Source organism: Hyperolius riggenbachi, chromosome 2 (genome assembly GCF_040937935.1).
Source record: "Hyperolius riggenbachi isolate aHypRig1 chromosome 2, aHypRig1.pri, whole genome shotgun sequence".
NCBI classification, from domain to species: Eukaryota; Metazoa; Chordata; class Amphibia; order Anura; family Hyperoliidae; genus Hyperolius; species Hyperolius riggenbachi.
This window is the reverse complement of record NC_090647.1, coordinates 403,854,155-403,870,560: the sequence shown is the minus strand read 5'-3', so window position 1 is coordinate 403,870,560 and position 16,406 is coordinate 403,854,155. Positions and strand designations below refer to the sequence as shown.

Here is a 16,406-nt window from a genome sequence, read left to right as displayed (position 1 = left end):
TCGCCCACGGCCCATTGGGGAGAGTCAGGTGCAGGCTGTGGTGGAAATGATGGCGGGGCAGGAAGCCACCTTTTCCAGCCGGGCCTCCAGCACCAGCGAGACTAGTGCCACCAGCACCAGCACTCCTGTCCGCAGCAGGCCTCCACCAGTGCTTGAGGCCATGGTCATGGTGACCCCATCGACCAGCCTGCCCTCAATGAGCACGCTCTCTTCTCCCCTGAGACTGTGACCATGTACAGGGGTGTTTTGGAGAAGTATGAGTTGGAGATGATGGGGCCATCCAAGGAGGAGGAGGAGGAGTTTGAGGTGCAGAAGTTTGTTGTTGGCGCTGAGGAGGAGGAGCGTGATGCAGGGGATGTTGAGGTAGAGGAGTTGGTTGAGTCGGGCTCACAGGATTTGTTTGGGGTTGATGATGATGACTTGATAGATCCTCCCTATGTGCCACCAGTACCACCAGCACAGTTGGTTGAAGGCAGCTCATCATCGGAGGAGGAGGCGTCTCTGGCGCAGAGGCGCGGCAGCAGCAAGGCGGCCAGCACAGGGCGTGGAAGGCAGGAGCCACAGCCTGCTGCTTCAGTCGCTACCACCACCCGCAGCAAACCTCTAACTACAACCAAAAAGGCACAATCCTCCAAGGGCACCCAAAAACCCCAGCCCTCAAGCTCAAAGAGCAGGTTGAAGTCCCCAGTCTGGCGGTACTTCACCAAGTGCCCAGTGGACTCGACCCGTGCAATTTGCAACAGTTGCAATCTCAGTCTCAGCAGAGGTCGCGATATCCACAAATTGAGTACCTCATGCCTGCAGACCCACTTACAGAGCAGACATTTTGAGGACTTTAATGAGTTGGAGAAGCTTATGCAAAGTGGTGCAGGCAGTGGTCAGAGCCAGACAGCCACTGCACAGATTTCAGCAGCAGCAGCCGACCCTCCTGCCCATCCAGCAGCAGCCCCTCCTGCCCATCCAGCAGCAGCAGGAGCACAGCAGCAACTCACTCCCACCCTCCACCCCCCCCCCCCCCCGGGCAGCCAGTCCTCAGTGGCCTCATCAGCTCCCTCCACAGTGGCCTCCTCATCCTCCCGTGCAGGCAAACGCCGCCAGACCCTGCTCAGCGAAGCATTCCCCGGTGTGACCAAGGTGCTGCCTCCTGCCCACAGGCGCATCCGGTTGCTGAACGGGTTACTTGCCCGGGCCATGTGCTCCCAGCTCCTGCCATATTCCTTTGTGCAGGAGGGGAGTGACATCAGAGCGCTGCTGCAGGTTGGGATCCCGGAGTGGCAAGTCCCCAGCCGCCACTATTTCTCCCGCAGGGCGATCCCAGCACTGCACCGCTCTGCCATGGAGAACGTGGGCTGCGCGCTGGATCACGCTGTCAGTGCGCGGATCCACATAACCGTGGATTCCTGGAGCAGCCGGTTTGGGACAGAGCGCTATCTGTCCTTTACGGCCCACTGGGTCAGCCTGGTGGAAAGCCCGAGCGAGAAAGCAGCAGGTCCATCCTCTGGCGCAGCAGCACCAGTCGCCCACTACGTGGTGCCACCGCGCGGGGTCAGGGGAGAAGCAGCAGCTCCCACCGCCAAGCGATCCCGTCTCTCCAGCAGCGTAAAGGTCCGCCACTGCCAAGCGCTGCTGGAGATGAAAAGCCTGGGGAAGAACTCCTTGACGGCATCCAACGTGCTCCGGTATCTCAGGGAGCAGGAGAGGACGTGGCTGACCCCCAGAGGCCTCACTGTGCGATTGGTGGTGTCCGACAATGCCGCCAACCTGCTGTCTGCCATCAGCAGTGGAGACTTGCTCCACGTCCCTTGCTTGGCCCACGTCCTGAAACTGGTTCTGCAAAAGTTCATGCGCACCTACCTGGGGATGGAGGAGCTGTTAGAAGCGGCGCGGAAAATTGTGCGCACTTTCCGCCGCTCAGCAGCTGCCGCAGCAAAACAGGCACACATCCAGCAGTAGGAGGGCCTGCCACGACACCGCCTCATCATAGATGTGCCAACTCGCTGGAACTCCACCCTGGCGATGTTGGAGCAGCTGGTTGAGCAGAGGAGAGCTGTCAACTGGTACATCTATGATGCCACTGTCACCGGCACCGGCAGCAGAAGCAGCACCACACTCCAGCTCCTCACCAACGCGCAATGGGGGCAGATGCAGCAGGTCTGCTTGGTGTTGGCTCCCTTCCTGCAGGGAACCAACCTGGTGAGTGAACAACGGGCATCCCTCTGCCAGTGGGTGCCCTTTGTTTGTCTGCTGGACAGGGCACTTGGCGATTTGGTGGATTTGGGAGAGGAGGCCCTGAAGCAGCTGGAACAGCAGCCGCCTGCGCAGTCCACTGCTCCGCAGGTATTTGAGTCCCTGGAGGAGGAGGAGTTGGAGGTGCTGGACGTTGCTGCTGGGGGGGGGACATCGGAGCGCAGCAGCAGTGGTGCGAGGGTGGAGAGAGGAGGAAGAGTCTCAGGGGCAAGAGGAGGAGGAGGCTGACCCTGATGTCTCTGTTAGACGGTCCACCCTGTTCTCCATGGCAGCGCACATGCTGCGCTGCCTGCGCACAGACCCCACGGTCAAGCGGATGCAAGCGAGGGAGGACGCCTGCATCAGCATGATCCTGGACCCACGGCTGAGGGGGAGGTGGGATCAGTTTCTGCCTGCCAGAGACCGTGAGCAGCGAGCAAGGGAGTTGCAGGAGATCCTTGTTCGGCGACTGGAGGAAGCCTTCCCCCCGCCTTCCACTCCCTCTGTCCCTGTCCAGCAGCCAGCAGCACAGCAGCAGGTGCCTGCGGCCAGCAGCAGCGTCAGGCGCCCAGGAGACCTGCTGTCATCGACGCAGGCGTTCTACATGAAGGTACAGCAGCCGAGAGAGAAGGTGTGGGCAGCAGCCACCTTCGGTGAGAGTCACAGCCAGCGCATGATCCGGATGGTGGCCGACTACATGGGGTCCTTCAGTGGGCTTGACACCGGCAGCGAAGAGCCTGTGGACCCCATGGAGTACTGGGTGGAGCGCTTGCACATCTGGAGGGAGCTTGCGCAGTACGCCCTGGAGGTATTGTCTTGCCCCCCTTCCAGTGTGCTGTCTGAGAGGTGCTTCAGTGCGGCCGGTGGCGTGGTCACCGAAAAGCGCTCTCGTCTGCCCACAGAGGGCGTGGACAGACTGACATTTTTGAAGATTAACCAGGCCTGGATAGAAGGCACGTTCCTGGCACCTGTTGTCGGCGAAAGGAGGACATGAGGTGCCTGCCTGGGAATTACAATACATTTCCTGCTGCCTGCCATACGTGACGACTCCTCCTCCTCCTCCTGCTGGCCTGCTGCATTGATTTACCTATGAATTTATTTATGTATTTATTGTATTTCTACCTGACTCCTGCTGCTGCTGCTGGCCTGCTGCATTGATTTACCTATGAATTTATTTATGTATTTATTGTATTTCTACCGGACTCCTCCTGCTGCTGCTGGCCTGCTGCATTGATTTACCTATGAATTTATTTATGTATTTATTGTATTTCTACCGGACTCCTCCTGCTGCTGCTAGCCTGCTGCATTGATTTACCTATGAATTTATTTATGTATTTATTGTATTTCTACCGGACTCCTCCTGCTGCTGCTGGCCTGCTGCATTGATTTACCTATGAATTTATTTATGTATTTATTGTATTTCTACCGGACTCCTGCTGCTGCTGCTGGCCTGCTGCATGGATTTACCTATGAATTTATTTATGTATTTATTGTATTTCTACCTGACTCCTCCTGCTGCTGCTGGCCTGCTGCATTGATTTACCTATGAATTTATTTATGTATTGTATTTATAAAGCGGCAACATATTACACCGCGCTCATTTTCATCCTGCTGCTGTCAGTGGTCCCACCGCCAGAGTCCATACTATGCATTGCCTTCTGCCAGTGCCACACGTCACTCCTCCTCCTGCTGCTGCTGTATTTATCCTCCTGCTGTCAGTGGTCCCACCGCCAGGGTCCACACTATGCATTGCCTGCTGTCAGTGTCACACGTCACTCCACCTCCTCCTCCTGCTGCTGTTGTATTTATCCTGCTGCTGTCAGTGGTCCCACCGCCAGGGTCCACACAATGCATTGCCTGCTGCCAGTGCCACACAAACATCACTCCTCTTCCTCCTCCTCCTGCTGCTGCTGTTGTATTTATCCTCCTGCTGTCAGTGGTCCCACCGCCAGAGTCCACACTATGCATTGCCTTCTGCCAGTGCCACACGTCACTCCTCCTCCTGCTGTATTTATCCTCCTGCTGTCAGTGGTCCCACCGCCAGAGTCCACACTATGCATTGCCTTCTGCCAGTGCCACACGTCACTCCTCCTCCTGCTGCTGCTGTATTTATCCTACTGCTGTCAGTGGTCCCACCGCCAGGGTCCGCACTATGCATTGCCTGCTGCCAGTGCCACACGTCACTCCACCTCCTCCTCCTGCTGCTGTTATATTTATCCTGCTGCTGTCAGTGGTCCCACCGCCAGGGTCCACACTATGCATTGCCTGCTGTCAGTGCCACACGTCACTCCACCTCCTCCTCCTCCTGCTGTTGTATTTATCCTGCTGCTGTCAGTGGTCCCACCGCCAGAGTCCACACTATGCATTGCCTTCTGCCAGTGCCACACGCCACTCCTCCTCCTACTGCTGCTGTTGTATTTATCCTGCTGCTGTCAGTGGTCCCACCGCCAGGGTCCACACTATGCATTGCCTGCTGCCAGTGCCACACGTCACTCCACCTCCTCCTCCTGCTGCTGTTATATTTATCCTGCTGCTGTCAGTGGTCCCACCGCCAGAGTCCACACTATGCATTGCCTGCTGTCAGTGCCACACGTCACTCCTCCTGCTGCTGTTGTATTTATCCTGCTGCTGTCAGTGGTCCCACCGCCAGGGTCCACACAATGCATTGCCTGCTACCAGTGCCAACACACGTCACTCCTCTTCCTCCTCCTCCTGCTGCTGCTGTTGTATTTATCCTCCCGCTGTCAGTGGTCCCACCGCCAGGGTCAACACAATACATTGCCTGCTGCCAGTGCCACACGTCACTCCTCCTCCTCCTGCTGCTGCTGTATTTATCCTCCTGCTGCTGTATTTATCCTCCTGCTGTCAGGGTCCACACAATGCATTTCCTGCTGCCAGTGCCACACGTCACGTTTTTAGTTTTGTTTTTTTAAGTACACCTATTTCAATGTGAATTCCCTTAAAAAAAAACACAAAAAAAACCCGAATTCGCGAACACAAATTTTTACCGAATTTTTAGCCGTAACCCCGAACCGAATATGAATTCGAACCGAATTTCGTGGTCGAAGGCGAATTCGAATTCGAATGTCATGCGGACCCGAATTCGAATGTACCCGAACCAAATTTTGGTACATCTGAGCATGCACAGGGCCGGATTTCTGGAAAGGCCAGAAAGGCCACGGCCTAGGGCGATAAAATTAGATAAGATAAGAAGGGCGGCATGACTTGGAGAGAGAAGAGGTCATATGTCAAAGTAAATCATCTCTTCTGGTCCCGCAGCGCAGCCAGCCAGCGCCCTGCTCTGCACTAATAGATGAATTCCACAGTTCCCCAATCCCTTCATCTCTCTCTCACTTCCTGATGTGTTAAAACAATCAGGATCAATCATAACGGTCACCTGATAATCCATTCCTTTCTTTGTATGATAGACTTACAGATTGATGTGAGAAATACCAGGGATTTACATTACAAAGCAGATAGAACTAAGTTCCGCTGAGTTTTAATGCAGGCATTCCCAAACTCACTCAGAGAGTTTCTTCACCACTTTTACAACTTTGACACTGACCCCAGCAGTTGTTAATTTAGCTAGTCCTAATTTATGACTGTTTTAGCAGTGGTCGCTTCTCTTCCTTAGTTAACTCTTTCCTGACTCTCTGATTTTCTGTCTTCCATCTCCTACCATCTATGAGACTGCAGGATAAAAAATGCTGTTTTTTTTCCCTTTCATTGCTAAACTGTCATTTTAAATACACCTGAGCAGTGGTGCTCATCCAATATTTGGGTATCCGAACTACCCAGATAATCTGAACTTTTTCCACTATCCGAACTTTGAATAGCAATTCGGATATTTTTTTAAAATCTGAATGGCACTATCCGAGCAAACTCGGATTTCCCATCTGAGAGAGGGATTTTAAGTCTCCACATCATTAAAAAAACATGATGCTACATGCCTCATTTACCCTAAAAAAAACGTTTTAAAGGCAATTTAAATAAGCCTTCTTCAGACTTTGTTCCTGTATACTGTCAGTATGTTAGAGCACACCACCATATGTACATTCAGCATTCAAAAGAGATGCATAGATTTTTCAGCAAATATAAATAAATGTCATTCAGATGCTTTAAAGTGGAGCTAAACTCTTGTACAGGACAGAAGGAAAACAGAGAAATGTACCCTGTATGTATTTCGAGAGCCTGTCTAATTCCCCCTCCTCTGTGTCACAAGTTGTAATTTGCTCTCTACACTGTGTCACCTGACTGCCACAACAGCTAAGCTCATTTGAAAGCACAGGATGTTAAAAATATGTCTGCTTCCATAAAAGCAGGAAGTATACACACTGCAGATTTATTGCAGGATTTGTATCAGCTGTAACAAAAATGTTTTTATTGAAAGGTTATGTTGTTGTGTATCTTTTAGAGCAGGAAGTTCTGAGTTCAGGTCCACTGTAATTACAATTAGAACATCCAAAGTGGGTCTTGACAGGATGTTTTCTACTTACCTGTTCTCTGTTTTGGATGGGCTACTCTCCATTGCACTGCCCTGCCACCTGTTGGTGGCTCCGACTGCAGCCAGTCGCACAGAGGACAAAGAAGCAGCGCATGCTCTTGCCACTCGCGCTCCCTGTCACCTGTATGTGGCTCTGACTGCAGCCAGTCGCACAGAGGACAAAGAAGCAGCGCATGCTCTGGCCACTCGCGCTCCCTGTAATATCTCGCTCCTGCCCAGATCTGCACAGCAACTGAGGCCGGTACAGTGTTAGGCATTCTTGACAAGTACCAGTCATACATCAGCGTCATTTCTCAAGTATGCATGCCCAGAACACTATCGCGTGCTCTGCACATTCGAGCAGGAGCGCAAATTACAGGAATTATTTGTTGAATGGAAGGCAGAGCAGCACAACTGAGGTGAGCCCATTCAAACCAATGATCGCTAGTCAGAGTGTTGGACAAATTTTTTTTTTTTTGGGGGGGGGGGGGCGCTTGGTGACAGCAGGCCTAGGGCACTGGAAAGTACAAATCCGGCCCTGAGCATGCCTGGTAGTGTAACAGAACTCAGGGTGCCTCTATATTACTCTGTTTATTATATCCGTTCTACACCACCCTGGGAGCCTCTCATCCAGCTCTTCTATATAGCTGAGCTGTTGCTAGACCAGTGGTCAGTGAAAGTGGCTTACTTAGTGTGGAAGGAAGGGAACTGGTTTGGATGGCCGGCACTCTTCATGTGATGGATTGGAAAGTCAGTGATGGAGAGAAAATCTGATGAGCTACAGTGGGTTTATTCACATTTCCCACTGCTATCGATGTAACCAAGCTGCATCACCTTGACACATGACCTTGCTTAGAATTGTTGTATTTTCCAAATAAAATTAAGTTTGAAAATATAAACACACATGTATGGAGGAAGTACAATTACTGCAGCAGATTGAGGGGCCTTTCACACTGGGACGGTGCAGTATTTTTACCGCACCACAGAGCAATGAAAATCTATGGGGACTTTCATACCGACATGAAGTGTCGCAATACAACTTAAGTGGCGTTTTAGCTGCATCCCCAATACGAGGGCAAACTTACGTTACAGTATGTGCACTAACCTGCGGCAACGTGCAGCGGACCCGAAGCCGTGTAAGTCTATGGTTACAAATGTGTGTTAAAATGTCTGCCGCACATTTTAGCAATACGTTTCCACACACATGATTGCTTCAGCCACAGGAAGTGAGCGTCACTTCCTGCTTGGCTGGCTGCCAGACGGGGATTACCACTTACTAACGCGGTAATCCCCTGAAGGCCTTCTTTTTGACGGTTCCTAGTTATTGGTGATTTCAATTATCCAGACATTGACCTGGATATTGGAACTCTAGCAAAAGTTCTAGTTGTAGCTCTAGTAAAAGTGTCAGATTTATATCAGCACTGCAAGACAAAACTTGATTCAAATGGTTACCAAAACAGTTCCCTGCTGTATTTGGTCATTTCAAACAAACCAGATATTCTAATTAATGTGGAGGATTGAGAGCACTTGGGGAATAATGACCATAATATGGTAACATTTGACGTACAACTGAACAGCGTTGTACGTCAAATGTTACCAGAGAGGTTAAAGGACAACTAAAGTGAGATGTAAATGGAAGCTGCCATATATATTTCCTTATAACCACTTGCCGACCGCCTTAAGTCGATGGGCGGCGGCAAGGGCTGGGCCCAAACGACCGGAATACACCCATCAGCGGCGGCAGCAGGCGTGGATGTGCGGCGATCGCGTCATACGTGATAGGTTGTAGGTTGTATGACCGAGCAATAAACCGTGAAAGCTGTAGTGGTCTGAATGGAAAAAAAGGCTCTGGTCCTTAAGGGGCAAAAAGACTGTGGTCCTCAAATGGTTAAGGTGTTGTGACACCCCACCCCATCTTCTTATAACAAATTGTTTGACTGTAAGCCATTTTACCACGCTTCCTTTGTGGTATAATTTTTATTCTCAGAAATACAGGTTATCTTTTGTATTACAGTTTTTATGGGTTCTGAATGTGCAGCTGGGAATGGTTTGTGCTGTCTTGTAGATAAGAGATTTCACAGTGTGTAACTTATGAGTCTTACCTTGTATTACAAAAGGCTTTTCTCTGTGGAAAAAAAAACTTAAAGGGCAAGTATTGCTAACAAGCTAACCTACTTGTATTTAGAAATGTAGTAATCAGTAGTTAGTTTAATTTATATGTTAGGACCCAGTTGGTGGTCAAGATAAGTGGAATAATTATAATCTGTTGTTCTTTCCAAACTGTATATCCATCTGGTCCAAGCCTTCCTTGGGTAGACCTTGCTTTAAAAGGGGCACTATGGCAACAAATTGTAAAGTTTAAAATATATGCGAACATAGACAAATAGGAAGTATCTTTTTCCATAGTAAAATAAGCCAAGGCTTTTATTTTTTATAGAGATATTTCCTAAAAAGCATTTAAGCAATGATGCTGGCCAGCTTCCCTGCTTGCTACATGTAATAAATCTATACGTTGGTTGCTATGGGCAACAACACTACACCTTCGTTCGCACCATATCACAGGAAGTGTGATAACTCGACTCTCATCACAGCAACAGCATAGGAGATAGAACTTCTTAGACGTCCTCAAAGTTTCAGGAGTTTATTCAGTAAACAGATATACAGATGCTTATCTCTACATGTTGTTACATCTCAGCGAAGCAATTGGTCTGTAGTAAGTCCTCTTTGTGTTACCTTGCATACTTGATCTATATCTAATGGCTAGATCAGGCCTCTCTTATGTTACATCTATACTATGTTGCACTTAAGCCGCATCTACACGAGTAGATGCGGCAGCGATGCTCCGTATCAATCGAGCCGCTGATGCGGCTCGATTGATAAGATCTGACTGGACGGATCTTGCTTCCGCCGATTCCCTGCTCGCTCCCTGCTAGGGGACAATGGCAGGGAATCAAGCGGAAGATAAGCGGCGCGGCGCGGGGACGAGCGGGAATCGAGCGGGTATTGATGCCGGCGCACGCGCGGCGAGCGGGGACGCGGCGGGCACGCGGAAGAGGCGATCTGGCGGCTAATCGAGCCGCCGGATCGCTGCAATGTCCCATCGTGTAGATGGGGCTTTAGGCTTATATACAGCATACAGTTAGATAAGATGACAATACATTACAAAAAGAGTAGAGAGTGGAAGTCATCAGCCAGAAGTCAGAAGTAGCCCCCCGGGAGCCACGTTAGCTATTCTTATGCTAACCTCTGAAGAGTTAAATGTGACTTCATCTGAGCAGGGACGGATCAATAACTCATCGCCTGCTATTGGCTGATAAGACCCCGTGACAAACATCTTTACTGCACATGCTCTGACAATTCCCTTTTCCAAGGAACTGTCATCTTGTTCTGAGGAGGCCATTGTTTAATGTTCTTGCGAGAATAGTTTTATAACAATGGCTCATGTTTATGTTGTTCGTTGCCAGCTGGTCTGGCCTCTGCACTGGATATTGTTATAATTTAAGTGGGCCTCAGTTATTTGGACTGAGTTTTAGGTAAAAGGCTTGTTCGCAGAGTATACCTTTAAATAGAGGTTTTCGTGATGCAGGCAGAAGCATCTCAGTGTCTGCTTGAAGCAGATGATACAAGCAGATACTGAGAAGATGTTCCTAGACCAAGGTCTTAGGCCTACACTGCCCCAGACAATGGACTACGGGAACAATCAACATGGGCCATATTTATAAAACCTAACATTCCTGCAACTAGGGCATAATATCTTATAGAATATTAATCGAGTAGGTGTGTGTCCTGACATCACAAGGGATCTGAACCAATCATAGATGGATCAGATGGGGTCACATTTAACTCTTTCTGGTTCATATAAAACCCACAGCCGGAGTATGGAGTAGCACTCTTTCCGTCTTGCTACCTGTCCCTGCTGGCTTAAACCTTTATATAATCCATTTCTGTTCTGATATGATGTATGCTGTACATAGGTAGTCTAGAGGATGTAACATAGTATAGACAGGAGATCACCTGATTACTGTCACTAGGAAGGTAATCAAGAAGCTGCAATGCAACATGAAAATCTGCTTGGCTAAGATGTGACGAACTGTATCTGTATATCTGTTTCCTGAATAAACAACTTGTACTTTGAAGACGACTGAAAACGGTCTATCTCCAATAATGCTTGCTGTGTGAGAGTCAAGTTATCTCACAGTCTGTGAGGTGCAACTCTAAGAAGTTGCTGGTGTCGAAGCAAAAAGGTGAATTATAACAGATATCTCTGATACAGCCTTGGGAGTTCCAAATCACGCTGTTCTTCAGTGCTTCCAGAAATCCTCTTTAAAGGTATACTCTGCAAATCAAGTCTTTTAACTAACCTCAGTTCAAGTAACTGAGGCCTACGAATTCAATCATATAATACTTAAATTCTTATACTACACAGTTTTTTGGCAGTTGGTTGGAGCAAATGCCATTCACTAAGTGCTTTTGAAAATAAATAAATCCCTGAAAATCCCCTCATGAAGAGATGGACTAGTTCAAAATCTGTCGCTTCTGTCAGATTTCTACTACCTACTGTAAGTGACAGCAACATAGGAGAAAAGTAATTTATGGCTCATTTTACTCTGCAAAAAAACTACTTCTTATTTGTTTTGTTTGCACATATTTTACATTTTTACAATTTTTCACCATAGTGCCTCTTTAATTCAGTGTATGTCTTCTGTGCAGGTAATACATCCATACTATACTTCTAAACAGGGCCATGTTGAGGCAGAGGCTGGAAAAGGCACCAGCCTCTGGGTGCCATGCCACTAGGGTGCATTCCTCTCCCTACCTGAACTCACCTCCAAGACCCCCATTCTTCTTTTTAGTGGCCCGCTCTGTGCCTAAGGGCCCTTTTACACGTAATGTGTTGGTATGCGTTAGTACGCATTGGTACGTATTTTCTCCATAGCAGTGCATTGTGAAAAAGATTTCAATTAAAACGCGTATAGTGGGAACTGTGCCATAGGAAAACACGGGCATTACTTTGAAAATCAGTTTTCTTTCAGTTTTAACTGAGAGCAATGGAGTAAGTGTAAAAGGGGCCTAAGTTACGTTGTCATCAGACAGATAACAGGCGTGGCTGTGGTGTTACTGTTGCTAGGCAACAGCAGGAAAGCTGCTACAACGAAAGCCGTGCTGGCTTCCTGCCATGTTGCCTGAGACTGGCTTAGAACTTGCTGCACATGTCACTTTAGTGAATGGTGACTGCAATGGAAGCCTTGGCTCAGGCAGCACTAAGTACCAAGCTGAAAGCAGGACAAAGCAAGCTACATTTTCCACATTCAGGCAGCAGTGGCAGTTTCCTTCCGTTAGTGGGCACAACTGATTGTTTTCGATCGGTCACGACAATCATACTGAGAAAAGAAACACATATATGACCCTTGTGGCCAGGGTTTTAAAGCCGTGCACTCCTACCTTCCCCTGTCTGTGTTTTTGTCAGCATGCACACAGCTTATGCTGGTGTATGTGCATGGTGCACATGGATACATTATGTTAGCTCCCTTGTATGATTGGTATGACGCGCTATCTGTCCCAGGAGAGGACGTCAGGATGTGTGCTCCTAATCCCTAGATAAGTTTGATGCAATGAATGTTTGCATGTCATGTCTGCACTATGCATGTTACAGGGTTAGCGTTAGGAAACCTACAATTATCTGGGTACGTCTGCGCAATGTAGGTGACTAAGCAAAAGAATGCATTCTTTTGTGAACGAAGACCCTGGCTTTTAACTTAGCTGTAGGGATAACAGTGGTGCCTGGATGAGTGAATCTTTGAATGAATTTGTTTGAACATTTGCATGCAAGTGTACAAAGAGTTAATGGCCCATATGCAATCAACTTTTTCACCTGAGTTATCTCCTAGGAGATAATTTTCATCTTTTCTTTAAACGAACTTTTCAGCAATTTACAATTGAAAAAGTACTCAAAAGTTAGTGAAAAAGTAATAACTACATTTATTTTGAGTATTTTTTTGCTTGTTGGGGGCTTTTAATGCATTTTATGACAAGCTGTGAAAATATCAACTAGGAGAAAACTCAGAAGAAAAAGTGAATTGCATATGGGCCTATTTGTTTTATGACAGTCATATTGGATGAACAATAGTCCATGGGATGGAACTGAACTGTTGATGGGCACTTTTACACTTGCTTTCTGTAGATGCTAAGCAGCATGATGGACCCCCAGGTTGGTAGCACATTTGAAGTTCTCCATGTATACTATCCAAATTGCGTCAATAAAAAGGGGGAGGGGTACATTTTGTTATCCTTGTATTGGGTGCTACAGGACCTTGTTCCAGCACTGCTTCTGACTGACTGGTTGTATTTTTTCCTCATATTACCCTTTAAAATGCATAGAAAATAAATCAAGTACATATATAATATATATATATATAATTTGGGTGTGATAGGTAGTGATAAAATTGTTGCCAAATGAATGGTAGCAGTGCTGAAATGTGAAAATTGTTCTGGTCCATTTGCAAAATGTTTTCATAATTGATCTTATTTACTGTATATACTCTAGTATAAGGCGACTTCTTGGGTCAAAAAAGTGTCCCAAAAGTGAGCGTGTCTATACATGAGTCGCTACATGATGATGGCTGTGACACCTTCCCCCGAGTGGTGCCCGGCATATGCAGCCTCCGTCAGTCTTATCTTTATGATGCTGTCTAGTGGAGCCTTCCATTATGTGCACCGCAAGCCCATTATGTGCACTGCATAGATAAGACTGCAACGGAGGTTGAAGAGGAAGCCTGGCGGCACGGACCTGTAAGCAAAAGAAGCACACTACACTGTGTATTGCTCTGCATATGCCGGGGGCCACACAGGGGAGTCAAAGCCGCCATCTCCACTATGCCATTTATGCCGGTCATCACTTGGGGGAGTCACAGCCATCACCTTTACTGCACTGCATATGCCGGGGGCCAAACAGGGGGAGTCACAGCCGCCATCTCCACCATGCCAAATATGCCAGGCACCACTCGAGGGGAGGGAGGGTCACAACCACCACCTTTACCGCACTACATGTGCCGGGGGCCAAACTGGGGGGGCTCAGCCGCCATCTCCACCATGCCAAATATGCCAGGCACCACTCGGAAGCCACCACCTTTACCGCACTGCATATGCTGGGGGCCACACAAGGGGGAATCACAGCCTCCATCTCCATCCTGACTTTCTTTTTATGTTTTGGGAGTGTAGGATTATGTAGTGTGTCCACTACAGTGGACTGAACAGCTAGGTTGTACAAATTCAGAAAGCTAATGCTTAGTGACATAGTAGAGAGCAGTATTAGCGCCACACAGCCATCACCTCCACATACTGCTCCGCATTTGGTGGGGGGAACATAGCCATCACTGCTATATTCTGCCTACCCCCACCAAAAACTTGTATAGTCAGCTTATACTCGACTATATATGGTAGTGTAGACCTAACAAATGCATTATTATTTGTCCAGCAAGAACTATGGGGCAGGGTTATAAAAACGAGTGAAAGTAAAACATGATTAGCACTGATGGAAACATGCTGCATATCCTCAGACCAAGGATTTTTATTGGTTACTCTGCGTAACTGCTTCATGTTTGTACCTGTTTTGCACTAGATGTGTTAGTTTCTCCTTACCCTGATTTTGATAAATATGCTTTTGTGTATGCAGTTTACCTTTAGTAACTACAGTTTTTCAGTATATTGAGTTACAAACAGCAGTTGCTACAGATCTTAAAAATGTAAAGCTCATATGAGATGACTGTGATAGAACATTGAAATGTGCAGGCACAGTCCAACAACCCTCAACGTCTTCTGACTGGGAAAACAAAATTGCACATGCCCGCGCGCGCACAAACACAGAAATGTTTGACTTAAGTGTTTGTACAGAGGGGAAGAGGAATGAGTGATGATCAGACAGCAGACACTACCAGTGTTGATTGGCTTGGAGGAGAACAATAGGAAACAGTAAAGGTGCCCATACATAATGATAATGAGCAGATTCAACCAAGTGACAAATCTCTTTGTGATCGAATCTGATTGGAGAGTGATCTGTCAGCTGCCCATACACCGCAGGCCAATTCTCAACCAATTTCAGCATGAAATTTCTCAAGAATTGGCCAAGTCCGCCGCATCTCTACTGTGTAAATGTGCATGCATGCGTTCGTTTATACGTTGCCTTTCCTGTGTCACAGTGCCTGTCAGTCTTCCTAATCTGTCGTTCTTCATTAGCCCTATACATGCTGCCGGTGTAGCACGTGTGCCATCACACGTGCGCCAGGGCTCTATGCATCGGCAGTGTGTATGGGACTCATGGAAGAGCAGCGGATTCAGAAGACGGATAGGCACCGTGACACAGTACAGGTATATTATAAACACACATATACATGCACATTTACACACTACGGGAACAGTGACAGGGGTTTTGTTGCATTCGTCGCTTGTCTGTCCCCCATTACCGTTGTGCACCCGATCGAGTGTGTCAGCCCTGCATCTTGCAACATGTCCAACTGTTTTATGCGACCAATTTCGGCCCGAAATTGTTCGCATCATCGCTTGGGCATGCACTTGGCAGCACCGATTTTCATCCGATACGATTATAATAATCGAATCGGATGGTCGATCAACCACCTAAGTCGCCTGATGTATGTTTACAAATATGCCGGGCTGATTTTCTTCCAACATGTGTGCTGATCTCATAGATATTAGGCCGTCACCCAGTGCTGACCATAACTCTATGAGCAACTTTAGAAGGTTTTTTTTCATTCACAGGGGACTTACTGTATAGCTGTTTAAGATAGTGAAGGCTCTAGGTAAACAATAATAATAGTGATGATAATAATAATAACTGTTATCTTTATGTGACTATACCTCTACAGTATGATGTGAAGAACCACCGTGTCTTTCTAAGACGGACTAAGTATGATGCCTTACGGAAAGAAGATTTATTTGTCGGCAACAAAATAAATGTTTTTTCTCGTCATCTTCATCTTGTTGACTTTGGAGATCAGTACACTGCCCGCAGGCTTGGCAGTAAGAAGGAAAAGTGAGTTTCATTAATTTAACTTGTAGCATTCTGTTTTCAACTAAATAAAGACAGGCTTACTATTTTCATTTCAACTCCTGCGCTTGTGTACAACATCAGAAGATGAAATCGGCTTACTGTACAAATCCTGGTTTGTTTGTCAAATTCCTAGCATGTTCAGTCAATAAGCTAGGTTTCTTGAACAAGGATTTTTTTTCCTAAACAACAAAAGCAATGGTCACTAGTACTTGAATGGAGAAAGTTTTTGTCACCCTCAGCAACTAATCAGATCATTCCCATTATTCTTTCTTTTAGCAGTATACCCATTTTAGTTGGGGCTTGATTGCTGTGGGCAAACAGTTCTCTCTACAGATGTTTTCTGTGTTCACGTAAACAGCGTTGTCTGCAAAAGATAAAATGTATTTTGTACATGACTGGTTAATCTGCGTTTGCCATTTTTTGTATTTACATCACATTTTCAAAATACAGCTTGTTCTGTTCTGCAACATTTGGAAAACGTCAGTAAAAATCAGTACAATCGTCAGTATGAACACGGTGCATTGTATATCACTTTTGTTTTTTTTTATTTACCACTGCAGTCCACGTACACAAGCCTTAAAAGTCAGAATTTGATGAGTTGTTCTCAGCTGATCATGAAGCCTACTAATGAGA

General features: G+C 47.2%; 1 protein-coding gene across 1 annotated transcript in view; it reads left to right on the top strand.

The window, feature by feature from the left end:
• NME7 (NME/NM23 family member 7) overlaps positions 1-16,406 on the top strand; it is a 311,856-nt gene that overhangs the window by 23,117 nt on the left and 272,333 nt on the right. The window contains exon 3 of the mRNA XM_068269804.1: positions 15,589-15,755. Within this exon, the coding sequence (XP_068125905.1) occupies positions 15,589-15,755 (167 nt within the window). The remainder of the gene's footprint in view (positions 1-15,588; positions 15,756-16,406) is intronic.